Source organism: Nesoenas mayeri, assembly GCF_963082525.1.
Source record: "Nesoenas mayeri genome assembly, chromosome: 28".
In the NCBI taxonomy this organism is placed as follows: domain Eukaryota; kingdom Metazoa; phylum Chordata; class Aves; order Columbiformes; family Columbidae; genus Nesoenas; species Nesoenas mayeri.
Window position 1 is genome coordinate 173,362 of NC_137558.1, and position 17,585 is coordinate 190,946.

Sequence of the window (17,585 nt, forward strand, 5' to 3'; positions counted from 1 at the left end):
TTAATTAAAGAGGGAAAGAAAAAATAACCCACGTGGGAAAAAAGTTGGGGGGGGGAGGGCAGCCCCGGCCCCGCCTTGAATTGTGACCATGGCCCCCCCTGCTCATTCGTAGCGCTCGAAGTGAAGTGGGGGGGAGGAGGAGCTGGGGGGGCAGGGAACAGAATAAAACAAAATAAAGAGATTTTGAATAAAATAAAGAGACTCCAAAGAAAATAAAGAGATTCTGAGTAAACAGCAAAATGTGCGGGAAAGGGCCCGTTTCTGGGGGGGCACCCTGGCCCCCCCGTGTTGCTCCTGCACGGTGACGATGGTGACAGCGGAGCCACCGACACGGACCCTCGGGCTCAACTCGGGGCCAGCGCAGTTTTCCTTTGTAGATAAAGGTGATTTTTCTTGAGGGGAAAAGGGGATTGGGGGGGGGGGTGGAGCCCCCCCATGTGAGGAGAACGGGGGAGAGGAAAAGAAAAGCCCCAATGGCACCAACGTCGCAGTGTAAACGTGTCCGTGCGCCCCGGGCCGGGCGGCTCAGGACTTGGCGCGAGGTTTGCGCTGGGGCAGCCCCGGCGGGGGGGGGGCCCGGGTGGGGGGGGCCCGGGGGCCGGTGCGGGCCGGGGGGGCCTGTGTGACGCTGGGGTTTGGGTCCCACTCGGGGTCTCTTTGTCCCCTGAAAAAAAAAAAGGGGGGGGGTAGTGAGCAGCTCTGGTAACACCCCCCCCACCCCCCAACACCTTTTTGGGGGAAACGAGAAAAGCAGAATCCCCCCCCAGTCCAAAAATGGGGGGACCGGCGCGAAGAGGCCGTGGGGGTGCAGTTACCTCTTGGGACGGCTGGGGAGGGCGGGGGGCGGCGCTGCCCCCCCCCGAGGGGGCCGGCGGCTTCTTGGTGGCGCTGGGGACGCTGGTGGCGGCGGGGGGGGGCGCGGGGGGGGCCGCGGCGCCCGAGCTGCAGCGCGAGCGCGTGGAGTAGCTGTTCTTGGGGTGGGAAACTGCACAAGGAAGGTAACACCCCCCCCCCCACCCCGAGAACGTGAGACGGGACCCGAAACCACCACCCTGGGGGGGCGAGGGCCCGGGGGGGTCATGCGGACTGGACACCATGCTGGGGGGCTCTTAACCCCCAGGTGCATTTTGGGGCAAATCAGGGGGTTTTAGGGCTGGATTGAGGGAGTTTGGGGCAGAGCAGGGGGTTTGGGGGCAGATTTGGGGGTTTTGGGGACAGACAGGGGGGTTTAGGGGCAGATTTGAGGGTTTTGGGCAGACTAGGGGGTTTTGGGGCTGGATTGAGGGGGTTTGGGGCAGATTTGGGGGCAGACTGGGGGGTGTGGGGGCAGATTTGGGGGGGGTGGGGGCAGATTTCGGGGTTTGGGTTCAGATTTGGGGGTTTTGAGGGCAGACCGGGGGGTGTGGGGGCAGATTTGGGGGTTTGGGGGCAGATTTTGGGGGGGGTGGGGGCAGATTTGGGGGGTTTTGGGGGCAGATTTGGGGGTTTGGGGGCAGATTTGGGGGTGTGGGGGCAGATTGGGGGGGGGGGCAGATTTGGGGGTGTGGGGGGGCAGATTTGGGGGTGTGGGGGCAGGTTTGGGGGTTTGGGGGCAGATTTGGGGAGTGTGGGGGCAGATTTGGGGAGTGTGGGGGCAGATTTGGGGGGTTTTGGGGGCAGATTTGGGGGTTTGAGGGCAGATTTGGGGGCATGGGGGCAGATTTGGGGGTTTTAGGGGCAGACCAGGGGGAGTGGGGGCAGATGTGGGGAGTGTGGGGGCAGATTTGAGGCGTTTTGGGGGCAGATTTGGGGGTTTGGGGGCATGGGGGCAGATTTGGGGGCATGGGGGCAGATTTGGGGGTTTTAGGGGCAGATCAGGGGGGGTGGGGGCAGATTTGGGGGGTTTTGGGGGCAGACAGGGGGGTGTGGGGGCAGATTTGGGGGTTTTGGGGGCAGACAGGGGGGTGTGGGGGCAGATTTGGGGGTTTGGGGGCAAACCGGGGGGTGTGGGGCAGATTTGGGGGGGGTGGGGGCAGATTTGGGGCTGTGGGGGCAGTTTTGGGGGCTGTGGGGGCAGACTGGGGGGTGTGGGGGCAGATTTGGGGGGTGTGAGGCAGACTGGGGGGGTGTGGGGGCAGACTGGGGGGTGTGGGGGCAGATTTGGGGGTGTGGGGGCAGATTTGGGGGTGTGGGGGCAGATTTGGGGGGTTTTGGGGGCAGACCGGGGGTGTGGGGGCAGATTTGGGGGTGTGGGGGCAGATTTTGGGGGTGTGGGGGGCAGACAGGGGGGTGTGGGGGCAGATTTGGGGGAGGTGGGGGCAGATTTGGGGGTGTGGGGGCAGGTTTGGGGCCGGGCGCTCACCGTGCCCGAAGGCGGCGATGCTCCTCTTCAGCGCCTCCAGGTCGCAGCTGAACCGCGCCGCCCGGCCCAGCTCCTCGTCGTACTTGCGCTCACTCACAAAATGCTTAGAAACAATTTGGAAAGCGCGTTAATTCACCAAATTACAGGGCACAGGGGCAGAAACTGGGGTGAAAACCTCCCAGTTTGGCTCAAGCAGGAGCCGAGTCGGGAGCTGGTTCAAAAGCCCCTTGGTGAGGAGGGAGCGGCTGCGCCGAACCAGGGGAACAGAGAAATGGGGCTTTCGGTGATTTCCAGCACCAGGACTGTCCGAGCGGCCGCTGACCTTGATGTCGGCGCGGAGCTCGACCAGCTGCTCGTCCGACATGCGCACGGCCACGTCCGCCAGCTTCTTCAGCGCCTCCGCCCGCCGCTGCCGCGCCCCCAGGATCTCCACTGCAAGAGCACCCGGGCGCCACATCAGTGCAACGTCCCCGAGAACCGAGCGCCCCCGAGCACCGAGCGCCGCGCCCACCAGCCCCTCCAGCCCCCGGCTCCGCTAACAGCGCGGTTTGTGTCGCATGAGAAGCGCCGTTACGGCCCGTCCGCAGCGCATCTCCCGTCCCGCCCCGTCCCCGCGCGGGCTCGGAGCCGCGAACGCGGTTTGTGCGGAGCAGCAACCGCAACAGAGCCCGGACCAACGCGCCGAACTCGAGGTGCGAGCTGAGGGGCTTTTAGGTGCCGTCAGGTGTTTTGGGGCGGATGTGACGGGGCTCTGAGCAACGTGATCTGGGTGAAAAATCACAGAATCGCGGAATAGTTTGTGTGGGGAGGGAGGGACTCGATGAGCTTTGACAGCCCCTGCAAAGCCAAATTATTCTGCGATCCTGTGTTCAGGAATCATGTGAAAAATCACAGAAATGGGCTCTTACTCGCTTCTGCCTTCACTTTGTCCATCTCGGCCAGCAGCGCCACCTCCCGATCCATCAGGCTGGGGAAACAAGGAGAACGCTGAGTATTCCAACACAAACCGGGGCCACGTCAGAGGCGGGGGGGGCCGGACACCGGCGGGGGGGGCCCGGACACCGGCGGGGGGGGGGGGGCCGGACACCGGCAGGGGGCAGCACGAGCCGACGAGCGGCCGCCGCTTTTGTTCTGCAAGAGCCGGGTGGCCTTGAACTTGCTGCAGCCTTGGGGACACGGGGCTGGGGGACACGGGGCTGGGGGACACGGGGCTGGGGGCCATGGCCACTGTGCTCCGGTACAAGTTGGAGCCGCTTTCCCTCCCCACTGGACTTTATCACCGCAGAAAACACGGCAAAAAGCCACCGCAATGACAACAATTATACATCACCTATTAATTACTCCCGCTTGTTTCAGTTTCCTCTCCCTCAATATAAAAGCAAAGCCTGTCCCGCGCTCCTGCTTCTCGGCCCTTCCACACCCACCACAGCTTTTTCTTTTTGCCTTTTTAGCCACAAAGGTTTTGCTCCAAAATGGGGAGAATATTTATTTTAGCGCCAGGGAAACCAGAGGAGCATCTGAAATGCAAACGGGGCCGGCGCTGCCCGATCGATTCCAACAATTCCCCCGAACAGCCGCGTTGACATTCGGCTCCTCCTGTTGATTTATCGCCCCGTCCATCTGCCGCTTCGGTTTTCTCCAGGCAGGGGTTGATTCTGCTCCGCGCGCAGCGGGGGCTGAGCCCGACCACGGCGGGGGCTGAGCCTGACCACACAGACATGGGGGCTGAGCCCGACCGCACAGACATGGGGGCTGAGCCCGACCATAGCGGTGGGCAAGCTGAGCCCGAGTGCACAGACACGGCGGTGGAGCCGCAGACACGGCGGCCGAGCCGAGCCGCACCGCGCAGACACGGCAGCCGAGCCGCACCGCGCAGACACGGCGGCCGAGCCACAGACACGGCGGCCGAGCCGAGCTGCACCGCGCAGACACGGCGGCCGAGCCGCAGACACGGCGGCCGAGCCGAGCTGCACCGCGCAGACACGGCGGCCGAGCCGCAGACACGGCGGCGCGTGGCAGAAGAAAGCTGATAAAGCTTCACCTCCGTGCCTGGCCCCGAGCGGCCCCGCAGCACCACAGGGGATGTGTGGGGACCTGCCAGCTCCCACGGAGGAGCCGGGAGTGGTTTGGGTGTAAACGTGGCTGTTAATGACTAATTTGGGTGAAGAACGGTCCTTGCAGAGCAGAACCAGGTTGTTTTTCCCCCATCTGCTTTTTGCAGGTCATTTTTAGTGCTTTTTCGGCTCATTTTCCAGCTGTTTTTCCGCTGCTTGTGGCAGCAAGTGGCGCCGGCGCCGCCGTGTTCATTTAACCAGCGGGTGGGAGCTGGGCCGGAGCCGGCACCGCGGTGCCAGCGGGTCGGCTCAGAGCCCAAACCGCCCCGTCCTGGGATAAGATCCCACGAGAGGGACGGTGGCACCTCAGGAGTGCACGAGGGGAAGCGGATAAACCCGTAACTGCTAAAGATTAAATAATTCTGATGAAACAATGGTGACCTGCATCACTTCCAACACGCATTGTTATTTTTCCCTGTCAGCAGAAAGTGAAATATTGAAGAAATTCAGGGACACGAGGAATCTCCAGCCCAGGTTTCCTGATCACGTCCAGCTCAGAAAAGCGAATCCTCTCCAAATACGAAGGTCAAGTGGCCCCCGCGGCTCGAACCGCCGGGCTTGGGAGGCCGAGCGGCACAAATCCCACACCAGCTGCCCCTCTGACACGAACACGAGGGAGGATGAAGGTCGAGAACGCTCAGAAATTCTCCGTCTCACCCCGCCGGGCGCCGGTTAAACCAGCCGCGCTTTGCGCCTTAAATACCCCATCCCAGCGGAGCAAAGCTGCCGTGAAACCAGGCCTGAGTTTAAAAACCCGCTAATCACCCTCTGGATCAGGAAGCGAGGTGGAAAACACCAGAAGAAAACACGACAGGCGAAGGTTCGAGTGACGGCGTCACTGCGGGGGCGCGGTGCCCGGCGTTTGCCGAAGGAGGCTCCCGGCTCGCGGAACCGCGTCCTGCTGCCGCGTTCTTATCGCACCGGCGGCTCCGACGTGACGCACCGGAGATCAAACAACTCAAAGGGCGAGGGGCGGCGGAGACGCCGCCGGTGACGCCGGAGGAGCGGCGTTCGCCATCGCAGCTGTTCTGACGGGCAGATCGAATGAAATAAAAACCACCGCACCAACACAGCCCCGCTGCGTAAATAACAGCGAATCGGCGCTGGCTCAGGAGACGGAGCCGCTCGCAAAGGAACAAACAACAGCGGTGGAAGCTCGAGCCAGGGCCATAACCCCCTTGGGGTAAACCCAAAGCCCTTCAGTGGCGCGGAGCGCAGGGACACCTGTACCCCCCTCAGCCCGTCTAAACGTCATCTGCAGGTGTTTTTTGGCACACGCTGGGATCAAATACCAGCCGGGCCGACCCCGGGAGAGCGTTTCCCAGCGGCAACGCTCGCGCGTGAGGACGCTCGGCGCCTGAGCCGGACGCCGCCAACGCTCCTGCCTGGGAGGCCGCGTGGGCTTCCGGACATCAACGGGTTTTGACAGAATCCACAAGTCTGCCCGATATCTACTCCAACCCTCCAACGCGAGAGCAAATCCAGCTCCTTGTCAAGTGTTCTCACTCCAGGCAAGAACTCTTCTCACTTTTTTCTGAGTGTTTCTTTACCAAAAGTCGTGTTTGTATAACCGAGAACAACCTCTCAGTAACGGATTCAATCAGCCGAGGCAACGAGTGTATCTGACACCGAACATCATCCCAAAGCACTCACCCGAACCAACAAAGACTTAAAACAAAGACCCAATTACGCTCGTAGGGAACATCACGTATTCAAACTGTTTAAACCGGGGGCAGCAGCGCGGCGCGGGATGATCTCCGATGTGTACCAACCTTAATTCAATCTTAATTTGAAGATTTCAAATATGAATATTTGGGTTTAGAAGCCGTAGTGCTGCACGTTGAGCTCCCAGCACTTCTCCTTCCAGCACAGCTGATATTAGAACGTTATCTTGTATTATTTGTGCCTAAAATGACCTTAGGACGGTCGGGACAACTGTTTCATACAGACCTGCTTCACCAAAGACCCCAACGGACCCTCCGCAGTTATGAATGTCCCACCTACCCAGGAGGCTGAAGTTTAACTGCAAAGGCCTCGGCCTTAAGCCCGGCTCTAGGCTGAACTCACCTGCTCTGCAGCTCCGCAAAGACCTGCTTCATCTTCTTGATGGAGGCGTCCATCTCCTCCTTGAGCACGGCGCGGTACCGCGCCAGCGACACGCTGCAGCGCTGCAGGTCCTTCACCGACTTCTCGATGCTGGAACCTGCCGGGACAGCGGCCCCGTCACCCGCCGCCTAAACACGGCTGCCCCCCCATTTTAAAACGATGCTTCCCCTCTTCTTTTACAATTCTCCTTGCCCTCTTATTTTACAGCTGTGTTTCCGTCTTATTCTAAAACTGCGCGCTGCTCGGGTTTGCTTTGTCGCTCCTTCCCCGTCACCGGGTGCAGCAGCGAGAGGTTTCAGTTTGATTTTCTCACTGGGGGAGGTTTGCCCAGGGCTTTTCGAGTTTCCCTCTGCGTTTCAAATTACGTGAGAGGAATTAAATGTATCTGCGATTGGTTTTGTGCCGGCACCGAGCACGACGCGGCCGTATCGCTGCGCGACACGAAACTCCCATGTGCCTGGGGAGGGCGAGCTGCTCCGAAACCGAAATCGAGGGTATTTCCTGCAATGGGGGGCGAAGGACGGGTCAGTCCCCGTGTCCCGGGCCCAGTGAGCCTCCCCCAGCTAAACGTCAGAACCACGATCGCAACTGGGGTCCCCGAGGTCCCTCCTGTCCCCGCTTGTTATTTTAAGAAAAGAGAGAGGAAAATAAAACCGAAGTAGCAGGAGGCTGTCACTTCGTGTTATCGCTGCTCCCAACCTTTGGCCTCTCAAGACATGTTCTCACAAAAGATGAGAAACGACCTAAAGGCTGGAAAAACGGGCTTAAACGTCTGCGGGACCCGTCACAATAGCGACCCGTCACCACTCCCGGGTCACCGGCGCCGCGTTTGCTCGCGTTACCGTCAAAGTCTGGCGGTGGCGAACGCGGAGCCCCGGGCGCTCACCTAGTTTCTTGTTAGCGGGTGAAACGGGGGCGTCTTCCAGGCGCGCGCCGGGCGGGGGGGCGGTCGCCGGGCGGGACGGGGGCCGGGGGGGGTTCCGCTGCTGTCGGAGGGACGAGGGGCTCTGGGAAGGATGGATGGTGAGCGATTTGGGGTCAGAGTCTGCTATTCCGTTCGCTAGGTCCGGCACCGCTGCAGAAAAGCACACTGGTTTAAAGGGGAGCGCGAGGGAACAGCGGGATGCCGCTTCGCCAACACGCAAAATCAGAGGAAGGGCCAGGCGAGCCGCTCGCTGTGAGGAGCCGCCCCATCCGCCAGGACTTAGTGCCGAGCCAAAAGCGAGAAGGCGCAGAATGAAGCCCGCGCTCGTCTCCGCGCGGCGCTGTGGGGACTGACCTGCTCCCTCGGGCGCATCGCAGTCCTCCAGCTCCCTGGCGTCGATGGAGAGCGCGTCCAAGCCTTCGCTGAGCGAGTCGGCGGACTCGGCGTCGTGGGCGCAGCCGTTGAGGTGGACGCCGTTGATCCCGGGCCGCTCGCAGCGCGCCGGCCGCTCCTCCTCCGCGGGCGCCGACTTGGCGGGGTCGGACCCAGCGCTCGGCTCGGCCTGCAGCTTCGCTTTGGTTTTCTTCTTCTTGTTCTGAGGGATCAGGCGACCACAACACATAAGGGGGGGGAAGACGTTCAGCTTAATTCCCGAAGGGCAAATTAATCTTATGCTGACTGACTGGAAGTAGCTGAATTAAATGTTTTTTCGGGCTGTTGATCCTGTTAACAGTAGGAGGGATTTATCCCACAATGAGGACAGATACGACGGCATTAATGAGCCGCGGATTCATTACCAGGTTTGTGGCCAGAACCCCCGTCTCCTTCCTGGGGGTTTCTCGGCTAAAACTTCCCTCCTTTCCCAGCACAGCCACATTCTGCTTTAATTCCCCTCTCCATTTCACACCGGGGCTTTTCACGTATTCAAAAGGAGCCCTTTTGAATAATGATGATTTGCTTCTCGTCCTGGTGGATTTAGATATTATAATACCAAGTGCTGTAGCTCCGCAAATCTTTATTTAACCCTTGCGGAGGGCTGGGCAGAGAACCGGGTGAAGCACGCAAGAAAGCTCATGTGACAAAGAAATATATTTCCAGAGCTCGGGATTAAATGCAACTGTTCGGCTCCAAAGGTTAGCGATGAAAAATGGAGCAGCATGACTGCCCGAGAGTGAATTACAGAGCTCGCCTGAAATAAATGGGGCCGGTGAAGATTTACTGGAGCGCGGGGGTGTGTGCGATCGGGGTCCTGAGGAGGCAGCGGAACCGGAGGGATCACAAGGACACAAAGCCTAGAGCCCTCTTTTCTTTGTTTGCAGAAACGTCTCACGACGCGCCTGACGTGTAAATCAAACGCGAATGTGGCGAGAGGACAGTGTTGCCGTGTCAATCGCTGCCCTGAACAGGCACCCGATAACCCGGGGATTATCTCCGTGCGCCGGTCCCGCTCACAGCAACACACGTTTGCTCTCTGCCTTCTCTTCCCGTCTAAACCACGAGGAATCCCTACAGGTCTCTGTAGTCTAAACACTCCAAATAAAGAAATAAATACCTTGGCAGAGTGTACCAAAAAGGTGTTACCTTTTTTTTGCCTGTCACAGTCCATTCTTTCAGCACTTCGCTGGCATTACCTGAAAAGAAACGCGTCAATGAGCAGAGGACAAGGCACCCACCCCAATTCTTTCCTGGTGAGGTGGCAGCACTGCCACACATGGAACCCGAAACAGCTTCGTTTCAATTCTCTTAGTCGATGCAATAAAGTAATTGGTTTTGGGAACGCCCCGCTGCACCGGACCACACTCGCCCCCCCCTCCCCCCGCTGCGACGCCCTCACAAGGCAGCACCGGGGAAAGGAAAAAGCCAATCAAAAATGTGCTCTTTGGCTCGGTCCTGCTCATGGTTTTGGCAGCTGGAGCGTGTTCCCAACTCCCAGATCGTGTTCAGGTCCCTCTGTGCAGACACCGTCTGTGCGGGCTGTCCCCAGCCCGAGGGCCAGCGCCACAGCGGCGGGGCCAGCGCCACAGCGGCGGGGCCAGCGCCACAGCGGCGGGACAGCAGCGCAGAAATCAGAGCCGCGAAGCGACAGGCGCTGTCACCAGCACCAGCCGGGGTCACCGAACGCGGCCGACATCGTGCAGAGAGAATGTCTGTGTGGCAGGTTTCAAAGTGCGAACGCGGCTCCGCTCCCGTTGCGCACGCGAACGGGAGTTTCTGTAACGGAGCAGGAGAGCTCCTTATCTCAAGAGCTTATCTCTGCCCTGACCCCCACCGAGCAAACACGGAGCGCGACTCGGGAAGAGGCTCCTCTGTCACCCGTTCCCTTTCTGCACACAGGCCGCTCCTGTGGCTCAAACAGGCCCAGGGACGTGGTGCGGACGAGCCCTGTTCACCTTCCATGAAGGCTTGCACGGTCCTGTCCACACAGTTGTCGAAGTGCTGCAGCACGAGGACGATCTCGTTGTTGCTCCGGTTGGGGACAATGGCTCGCACGGCGCTGATCTGGGGGAGAAAGGGGTGACGTGTGAACTATTTGCTTTATCCCACAGCAGCCCAAAACCCGTAACCGATGGCTTCCTTATCAAACTTTAATGCGCCAGGATGATTTAACCTGAATAAAATTCTGCTTTTGACAGAGCTGCGGTTGGCGCCCGGACAGGAACGTATTTCATCTCTGAGAGGAGACGAAGACGGAGTGTTCGGGAGCTCTCCCGTGGCACGCGCTGAGCTAAACGTCCCCACAGACACATTTACCTTCTCCTTCATGTTTTCAAAGGTTCCTCCTTGGGCCATCACGGTGTTGGACTGCACATCAAAAATAAACCCGGACGGATCTGCAGAGAGAAAGGAGAAGGAAACTCTTCTGAACGCGGGCGCCCAGAGACGCTGGGAAAGGGCAGAGGCAGGAGGTCAGCGCTGAGCGCTGCTCTGCGGGAGCGCTGGAGCCTGTGGACGTGCGGCGCCTGCTGCCTGGAAAAGGCAGGAAAGGGACGGTCCCTCGGCGGAGGGAGCGATGCTGCTCGGCCCGGGCGCCCACCGAGCCCGAGAAACTGATCCAGTTTAAACCCACAGACCAAAATCAGCCCAAAAAATACCCCACAAAAGCCCCACAGGGCTGGCGTGGAGCAGGCGGTGCAGCAACGCGGAGCATTTCCCTATCAAAACCACCCCAGCCCCGCGGCGAAGGGCCAACGAGAGCCCGGGAGCGCGCGGGGTGCCGAACTCCTCCACCCGGAGAAGGGGCGGCAGGCAGACCGATAGAGGGGTGCGAGGACCAGCAGCTCTTGCTGGCGCCGATCTGCACGGCAATGCCAAACGTTCCAAAAGAGACCCAGGATCGAAGCGGCCGCCCCCACGTCCCCACCAGTGCCACGAGACCGCAAATCCACGCTCAGCTTTCCTGCCAAAGGCGACATTTCGGATTTGCTAATAAAAACAAGGGACGCGGCTGCTCGGAGGCGTGTTTTATCACGACAGAGTGTAGTTCAAGCTGGGGTTTTAGCCACAATGCGGCCCGGGAAGGTGACAGCAGCCCCAAGACTGTCAGCGCTGCTTCATGTGTCACTGGCCCCTTCCTGGGTGCATTTCCTAAGGGGGGAATTTGCTCTTTGAACCCAGCGGCTTTGGGGACAACGCGGGGACGGGGACCCACGCTTGGTCGCTAATTCCAAGCTGCTGATTCACGCTCTTTACATTCACCTCCTCTGGACAACCCGGCCGGGAGACGCAGCACCGACTGCGCGGTCCAGACACTGATGCAGCGTTTAGGCAGCGACGCCTCCGCAGCCGCTGACAGGACAGATGGAAAGGCCGGGCTGGGCCGCGCTGAACCTTCCCGCGCTCCCCGGGCCCCGCGGCCGCATCTTCCGCGGCCCCGGAGCTCGCAGTTCAACCGCCCCGCTCCTCCGCCCTCGATCCTGCGAACGGCATCGGGCCAAGGGAGAACTAGCGGCGCTTTCTTCCCAGTCTCGATGGCGGCGCAGCCACCGAAGGCCCCGCTGCCAGGAAGATGGAGTTCCGCTCCATCCCACCCCTTCCCCGCGTTTCCATTTGGTCTTTCGGGGCACTCGAGCTCGTCGGCACCTGGTTCCCCGGCCTGAGCCCTCCAAACGTTTAACATGCGGAAATTATGCGACGGAGACGCCATCGCGTCCATTCGATATCAGCCCCGAGCGCTCCCAGCGCCGTTAAAAGGGCCGCAGGCGTTCACGAGAAGGGACGGAATTTAAAACCAGGAGCCTGGAGGGCACGGGCGACGCAGATTCAGGAGCGAACGACCTTGCGGGGAAGGGAAAGCTCAGGCCCCGCGCTGACGGGACGGGCCCCTCGGGCCCCTCTCGGTGCCCCCCCGTGGTTCTACGCGGTAAACCCCAGTGGTGATGCCATCGGCATTAATTGCTTCATTAATAACTGCATCCTCCAAAAAACGAGGTGGGGATAAACCGTTCATCCCAAATCATTGATTTTTGTGTTTCAGTGCTGACTAATGACATGGGGGCTCTTAAACAGAAGCGCTAACGATGCTGGGAAGAGTCCACCTGAACACCAACCTGTTCCTCCCATTAACTCCACTAATTGGGCCTTTTCTGTACAAAGGAGAACCAGGTGGGCAAAATGAAGTGCTATTCCACCAAGATTTGGTGATACCATGAAATACAGACTGTGGCCGCTCGGGTCACCGGCGGCAGCGCGACACAAAGAGCTGCTCAGGAAACGGCGCCTCGCGGCTCGTTTAGAGAGCCTCCAATTTGCGCTAATTACAGGGATCTCCAGCCGTCCCTGCGCCCAAGACCACGGAGCGGACTGGCCAGGAATTAACGCGGCCTCTCAGGACGGACGGACAGACAGACCTGGAAGATCATTATTCTGACCACCCCGCGCCTGCACCGAAATGCAGAAGAAGGGAGGTGGGGGTGTGCGGAGGGCGCGGGGACCGCGGGCGGCTCCGTGTCCGCGGGCAAGCGGAGCGGCACGTCGCGCTGATCCGCACAAATCCCAGCGACTCGCTGCGATTCCTCCCTCGCAAGAGCGGCTCCGGCTAACAGGCAGCACCGCGCCCGGCGCTAAGCTCTCCGCACAAATTAGAGACACGAGGGCCGAACTGGCGCTGGGTCGATATTCCTGGGGTTTGCCGCGGTTGAGACAACGTTTCACGAAACGCGCGTTTCGGCCCGGTCCAAGAGGGGGAACATCATCGAGCCCAACGCCGCGGCTGGTGCCCAACGGAAACGAGATTTACGACATGGAGAAGTCCGGCACCCCAAGCCAACCTCCCTTCGCATTCCTGGGCTACGGGGAAGGCGAACAGAGAACAGCCCAGAGCTCCACGCGGGCTCCGACCGCGGATAATTCCAGCGCCACTTTAGGGATCGCGCAGCCGCCTCCTCAGCGTTTCCGTGAGCGAGCAGAACACGCCTCTGCGCCCGAACTCCGCGCGCGCTCCCGCAAGGCTCCCGAACACCCCCTGAGCAGCTCCTCTGCTCGGCCGCACCTCGAGGACGCGGGCGGGCTCCCCGCTGGCTCCGGAACCGCGGCACCGTTCAAACGGGTTTGTCTGGGCGCCCTCTCCCGGGATCTCTGACAGCCAGGGCAGCCCGGGCACTGAGAACGCCATCCTCAGCAGCCCGCAGCGAGGCTTCGGGAGCACAGACACGAACACGGCCGCTTAAAATCGCTCGGAAATGATCCCACGCAATAATTTCCGTCAGTGTCACTAATCGCTTTGAGTCATTTACGGACACCCAGGTAGACGCCGTTTCGGTGCCAAAGCCACCAGAAAAAAACAATATTCCGAGAACAAAAGCTCTTCTCTTGAGGCCGAGGACACGAATTCTCAAGCCTTAAATTATTAATTGGCAGCCAGTTCAAATAAAGCGAGAAGCGTAACCCCCAGCCCCACCACGCGCACACCTTGGAATGAATGTTCCATGCCTGACAAACACAATCCCGTCTGAAATCGGCTGCTGGACGCCACAACACCAGAAACAAACACCTGGCTGTGCATTTGGAGATGAAATACGGAAAAAAAGCCTCTCGCAAACTCGCCCTTCTGTGCCCACCTCGAAGGAAAAAGAGTTCAACAGGTCTAAAGTGACACCCCGAGGGGGGATGAAACGGAAATGTTAGGAGAACTAATCCCACGAGAGCCCCCCAGCCCCATCGGGGCTCCCGCTGGGTGAGACGAGGCAAGTTTGGCTCCGTAGCTCTCCAGCTGCCACACAACGTGGCATTTCTTTGTCACCGCGTTGTCTGGCTGCGGAAACGATGCGATATGAATATTTCACAGGGACGCGCGACGGCAGAACCGTCCGGCCGGACAGCTGAGACGCCGCTGAAAATGTCACCAAACGCAACAGGCCGCGCGATGTCACCGGGGCCGTAACAACGAGCTGTCAAGTGACAGCAGCAGCCGGCAAGGAGTCCGGTGACAGCAATTAACCCCTGTTCTAATTGATAATCAATAGCGCCGTTTATTGGCACTGGATTAGATCGTGTCCACGTGCATCTTACCTTTTGTATTTTGCTTTTTAGACATCGTGTTTGCTCCAGCTGTACAGGGGGATGGAAACAGAGTCCTCGCCCCCGAGCAACGGGCGGCGGCTGCAATTCCCACACCGGCGGGAAACAGCAGATTCGGGGGTCTGGACAGCAGAACCCGGCGGGTCCGGAGCCGTGGGAACGCGGCTGAGGGGCCGGCGAGGCTGCGCCGCGTCCTCGGGAGAGGCTGCGCGTCAGGAGAACCGAGCGCGGCGGTCGGTGCGGCCTGGAAAGGAAACAGGGCAGAACGGAAGAAATCAGAACGTTGCTGCTGTGCAAGGCAAGGGGACGCTCAGCCCGGCAGAGCCGCCGCGCTCAGACCCGGGTTTGGTTTAAACGTGGTGACGCTCAGCCCGGCAGAGCCGCCGCGCTCAAACCCATGTTTTGTTTAAACATGGGGTGAAACAGCCAGATAGAAAATCAAAAAACAACGTGAAACATAAAGCAACAGGATCCCTACGGTCTCAATTCAGAGCTGCGTCGGACACCACGGCTCAAACACGCGAGCGTAGAACGGGCCGGGTTGGAACCCGTCGTAAGAAACAACATCCACGCAACGGGGAGGCAGAATTCCCTTTGCTGCCGGCACCAAAACCAGACCCATTTCACAGGGTTTTCTGCTCCTTCCAGCAGAGCGGGAAGCACAAACCTGCTCCCCGGGGAGGGCGCGGGGTTCAAATCCATCACTGACAGGTCGAACAAAGAACAACAGGACACACAGGGTAAAGAAACAATAGAGACCTCGCTCTGCCGCGCCAGAAACCTCCAAAGCACCCCCAAATTGTCCTTTTTGTAAATGCAGATGTTAGCAAATATCAGGGCAGCTCAGACGCTGTGAAAACGAAGCCCTGGGATTTAAAAACCCGCTCCAGAGACAACCACAAGTTCAGTTCCCGCCCGGCCGGGACATGGTTGATACTCCCGAGGAACGTGCCACACTGGGTCTATTTTGATTGGAAAACAGGCGTTCTGCTGTTATCAGAACTGCCCTGTTTCAGCCACGCTGCGCGTCGAGCTGATTTTACCCAGCGATGCGAATCGGGGACGGAGTCGACACTGCACAGAAAGAAAAGGCGCGAGGGGATTTCTGACCTGCAAAGACAGGGTCACAAACCCCGGCCCCCCATTAAATCCCCTCGCTTGTTTTGCTGCGTCGCTCCATAGAACCAGCGGTGGCTGCGGCTCGCGAGCGCAGAACCGCAGGATCCGGCGCAGGACTCGGCGCCGCTGCGTTGAACCCGCGGGATTCCAGCCCAGTTCGCCGATCGCTTCGTGTCCCTGAGCAGGAAACCAACCTGTGACGGGGACATGAACCTGCGGGCGTTCATCGCTGTGGGATTTCAGAGCACACAAATTACAGGCGAAGCCGAGCGCCCAGCCGCGGCTCCAGCGGCTCGGAACGCCGTTTGAAATAAGGACGAGCGCGTTTGACCCGGAGGGAACGCGGCAACTCCCTCGAACTGCCGCAAACTTAACTCGGGGAACAAAGGACGTGTCAAACCTGCCCCTGCGCCAACGTCCCCGAAAAGCAAATAACTCCATTCAGAGCCTAAAAAACAGCTGGAAAAAGGCCAAAAAGGCACCGGTAAAGAAGCTATCGGGGAACCTCAAAAAGCCCGAGGAACACTCAACTTATCGCCTACAAAACAGACTTTTAGCCACTTCAAAGGAGAAAAAAATAAACGAGAATTAAGTCTTGGAGGGGAAACAAACACACAACAGGTTGTGAATTACCCCGTGGCAAGAGAAATTCTAAGCACCAGAGAAATAATGGACTTTTATTTGGTATGTGTGTGTCTACAGAATACAAAACCATCAGGAAATCCACCTGCAGGATTCAATAATGTAATATTATATTTATAAGGGAACTGGTGGGGGAGCGATAAAACCCCCAGAAACCCAACGCGGACAGAGCAGGAAACTCCTCCCGGAGCCGCCGCCGGGCACGAAACCTCCCCAGATCGCACGGAAACGCGCGTTATCCCACACAGACAAGTGCACTGGAAATAAGGGAAATATCTGCAATGCCACAGACGGCACGGCAAACGCAGAAACCGCTCCTACATTCCCGCCCGCGCTGCTCCTGCTCCGTCTAGACGGTCATTCCAGCAGACACGGGAGCTCGGAGGAAAAGCCGATCAAAGCGAGAAACTCGCCTGGGTTTACGTTATTAGCCCGCGGAAGACGCTTCTGCTGCGGAACTCGGAGTCGCGAGGAACAAATCAATGGACGTGGGAGGGTTTTTGCTCCCTGTGCAGCAGCATCTGGCTAATTGGCTGTGGAATTAAGTGGTCCCTCCCCGGCTGTTTTAATCTCGCTGATCAAGCCCCTCTGCGAGTCCAGCAGCGTTTCACTACAATAAATTGTCCCGTTTGTAATTTATAATAATCCGCAAATAGAAACCCCCGTTTCTGCCGTGCGGCGGAGCCGGGGAACGTCGGCAGAAGGGGATTAACTCCCTTCCATAGCGCGTCCTGAAATACAGGCGACAACTTACACAAGAAACTCGGGAATGATGACTCCCCCAGTTCTGATGAATTTACAGGGCGCTGAAACGCTGGGATGGGGGGTCGTCGCTGAAACGCTGGGATGTGGGGGGGGCACCAAGAAGGAAAATAACCTATTTTGGGTGACAAAATATCCCAGCGACGCTACAAAACCCCACTTGGACTGCTGACAGATGCTTAAACAATATAAGAGTCCCAGCGACTTGTCAGGAATTGCTTCGTATTTAAGAGGATCAACATGTGCCCTTTAGGTTAAACACGACTTTTTAGCAAAGTATCTAAAAAACAGAAGTTTTTGCAAAGCAGGAAGGAAAAAATAATGGCAAATAGCAGCAGATGATGCTGCTTTTCGTTCCTCTGCTTTAAGCAGTGAAAACATCCTTTACCTTCCGCAATGTAACCTGATATCCCAAGACAGATCTTGAAAACATCGTTAAAAACAAGCCCCATATTTTAATTGCCAGATATATATATTTTAATACAGGCCCTACAGATCCTGTTCAGACTGCACGTCCCCCCCGAGCCCCTCCGTCCTGAGCCCAACACGACCCTTCTGCTTCGGGCGCAAAAATCATAAAACATTTAAATGCCCCTTGGAGAGTGAGTTACAGTTTAAAACCCAGCACAACAAACCTTTCTGCATTAGACAATTCCTGCAAGAGTTTAGACTGGGAACCCCGAAATGACGGAGATGGCAACAGCCACGAATATGTGACACACAGCGTGGACGGATTACGGAATCATGGAACAATTTTGTGTGGAAAAGACTGAAGATTGAGCCCAACCGTTCACCCAACGCTGGCACTAAAACGGCCCCAGGACCCTCGTCTGTTCACCCCCCAGGGCCGGCGACGCCACCTGGGCAGCCTGTTCAGTGCCCCACAGCCCTTTGGGGAAGAAATCATCCCAGATTTCCACCTCACGTGAGCAAGTCCTGCTTAGGGAACACCGCGTCCCAGAGCCGAGGCGGGTGGCGGGACACTCCACACCCTCTACCTGAGACTTTTTGGGGCAAAAAGGTCTAGAAAGCCTCCAAAGATGTGGCAGCCAGAGCCTTC

General features: G+C 58.6%; 1 protein-coding gene across 2 annotated transcripts; it reads right to left on the reverse strand.

The window, feature by feature from the left end:
* Positions 1 to 2: 2 nt before the first annotated feature.
* SPATS2 (spermatogenesis associated serine rich 2) lies at positions 3 to 14,032 on the reverse strand. 2 transcript variants are annotated; one of them, XM_080360513.1, is made up of 12 exons: positions 13,994 to 14,032; positions 10,238 to 10,317; positions 9,877 to 9,985; positions 9,068 to 9,117; positions 7,841 to 8,081; positions 7,448 to 7,636; positions 6,523 to 6,658; positions 3,250 to 3,308; positions 2,664 to 2,773; positions 2,342 to 2,444; positions 816 to 985; positions 3 to 664 (listed from the first exon to the last, which is right to left on the reverse strand). In XM_080360513.1, exons 1-12 carry the CDS (start codon positions 14,016 to 14,018, stop codon positions 5 to 7), a joined length of 1,932 nt encoding a protein of 643 aa, XP_080216639.1. In that variant the 5' UTR covers positions 14,019 to 14,032; the 3' UTR covers positions 3 to 4. The 2 variants fall into 2 exon arrangements, with proteins under 2 accessions (XP_080216639.1, XP_080216640.1); XM_080360514.1 differs by lacking the exons at positions 10,238 to 10,317; positions 13,994 to 14,032 and having other exon boundaries at positions 7,841 to 8,069; positions 9,054 to 9,117; positions 9,877 to 9,987.
* Positions 14,033 to 17,585: the final 3,553 nt, after the last annotated feature.

Excerpts from the sequence above, each read along its gene's own strand:
- SPATS2 (XM_080360513.1), bottom strand. The coding sequence starts at position 14,018 with ATGTCTAAAAAGCAAAATACAAAAG. Across the intron at positions 9,986-10,237 it reads TTGAAAACATGAAGGAGAAG|ATCAGCGCCGTGCGAGCCAT; the intron begins GTAAATGTGTCT and ends TTTCTCCCCCAG. Across the intron at positions 986-2,341 it reads CATCGCCGCCTTCGGGCACG|TTTCCCACCCCAAGAACAGC; the intron begins GTGAGCGCCCGG and ends TTCCTTGTGCAG.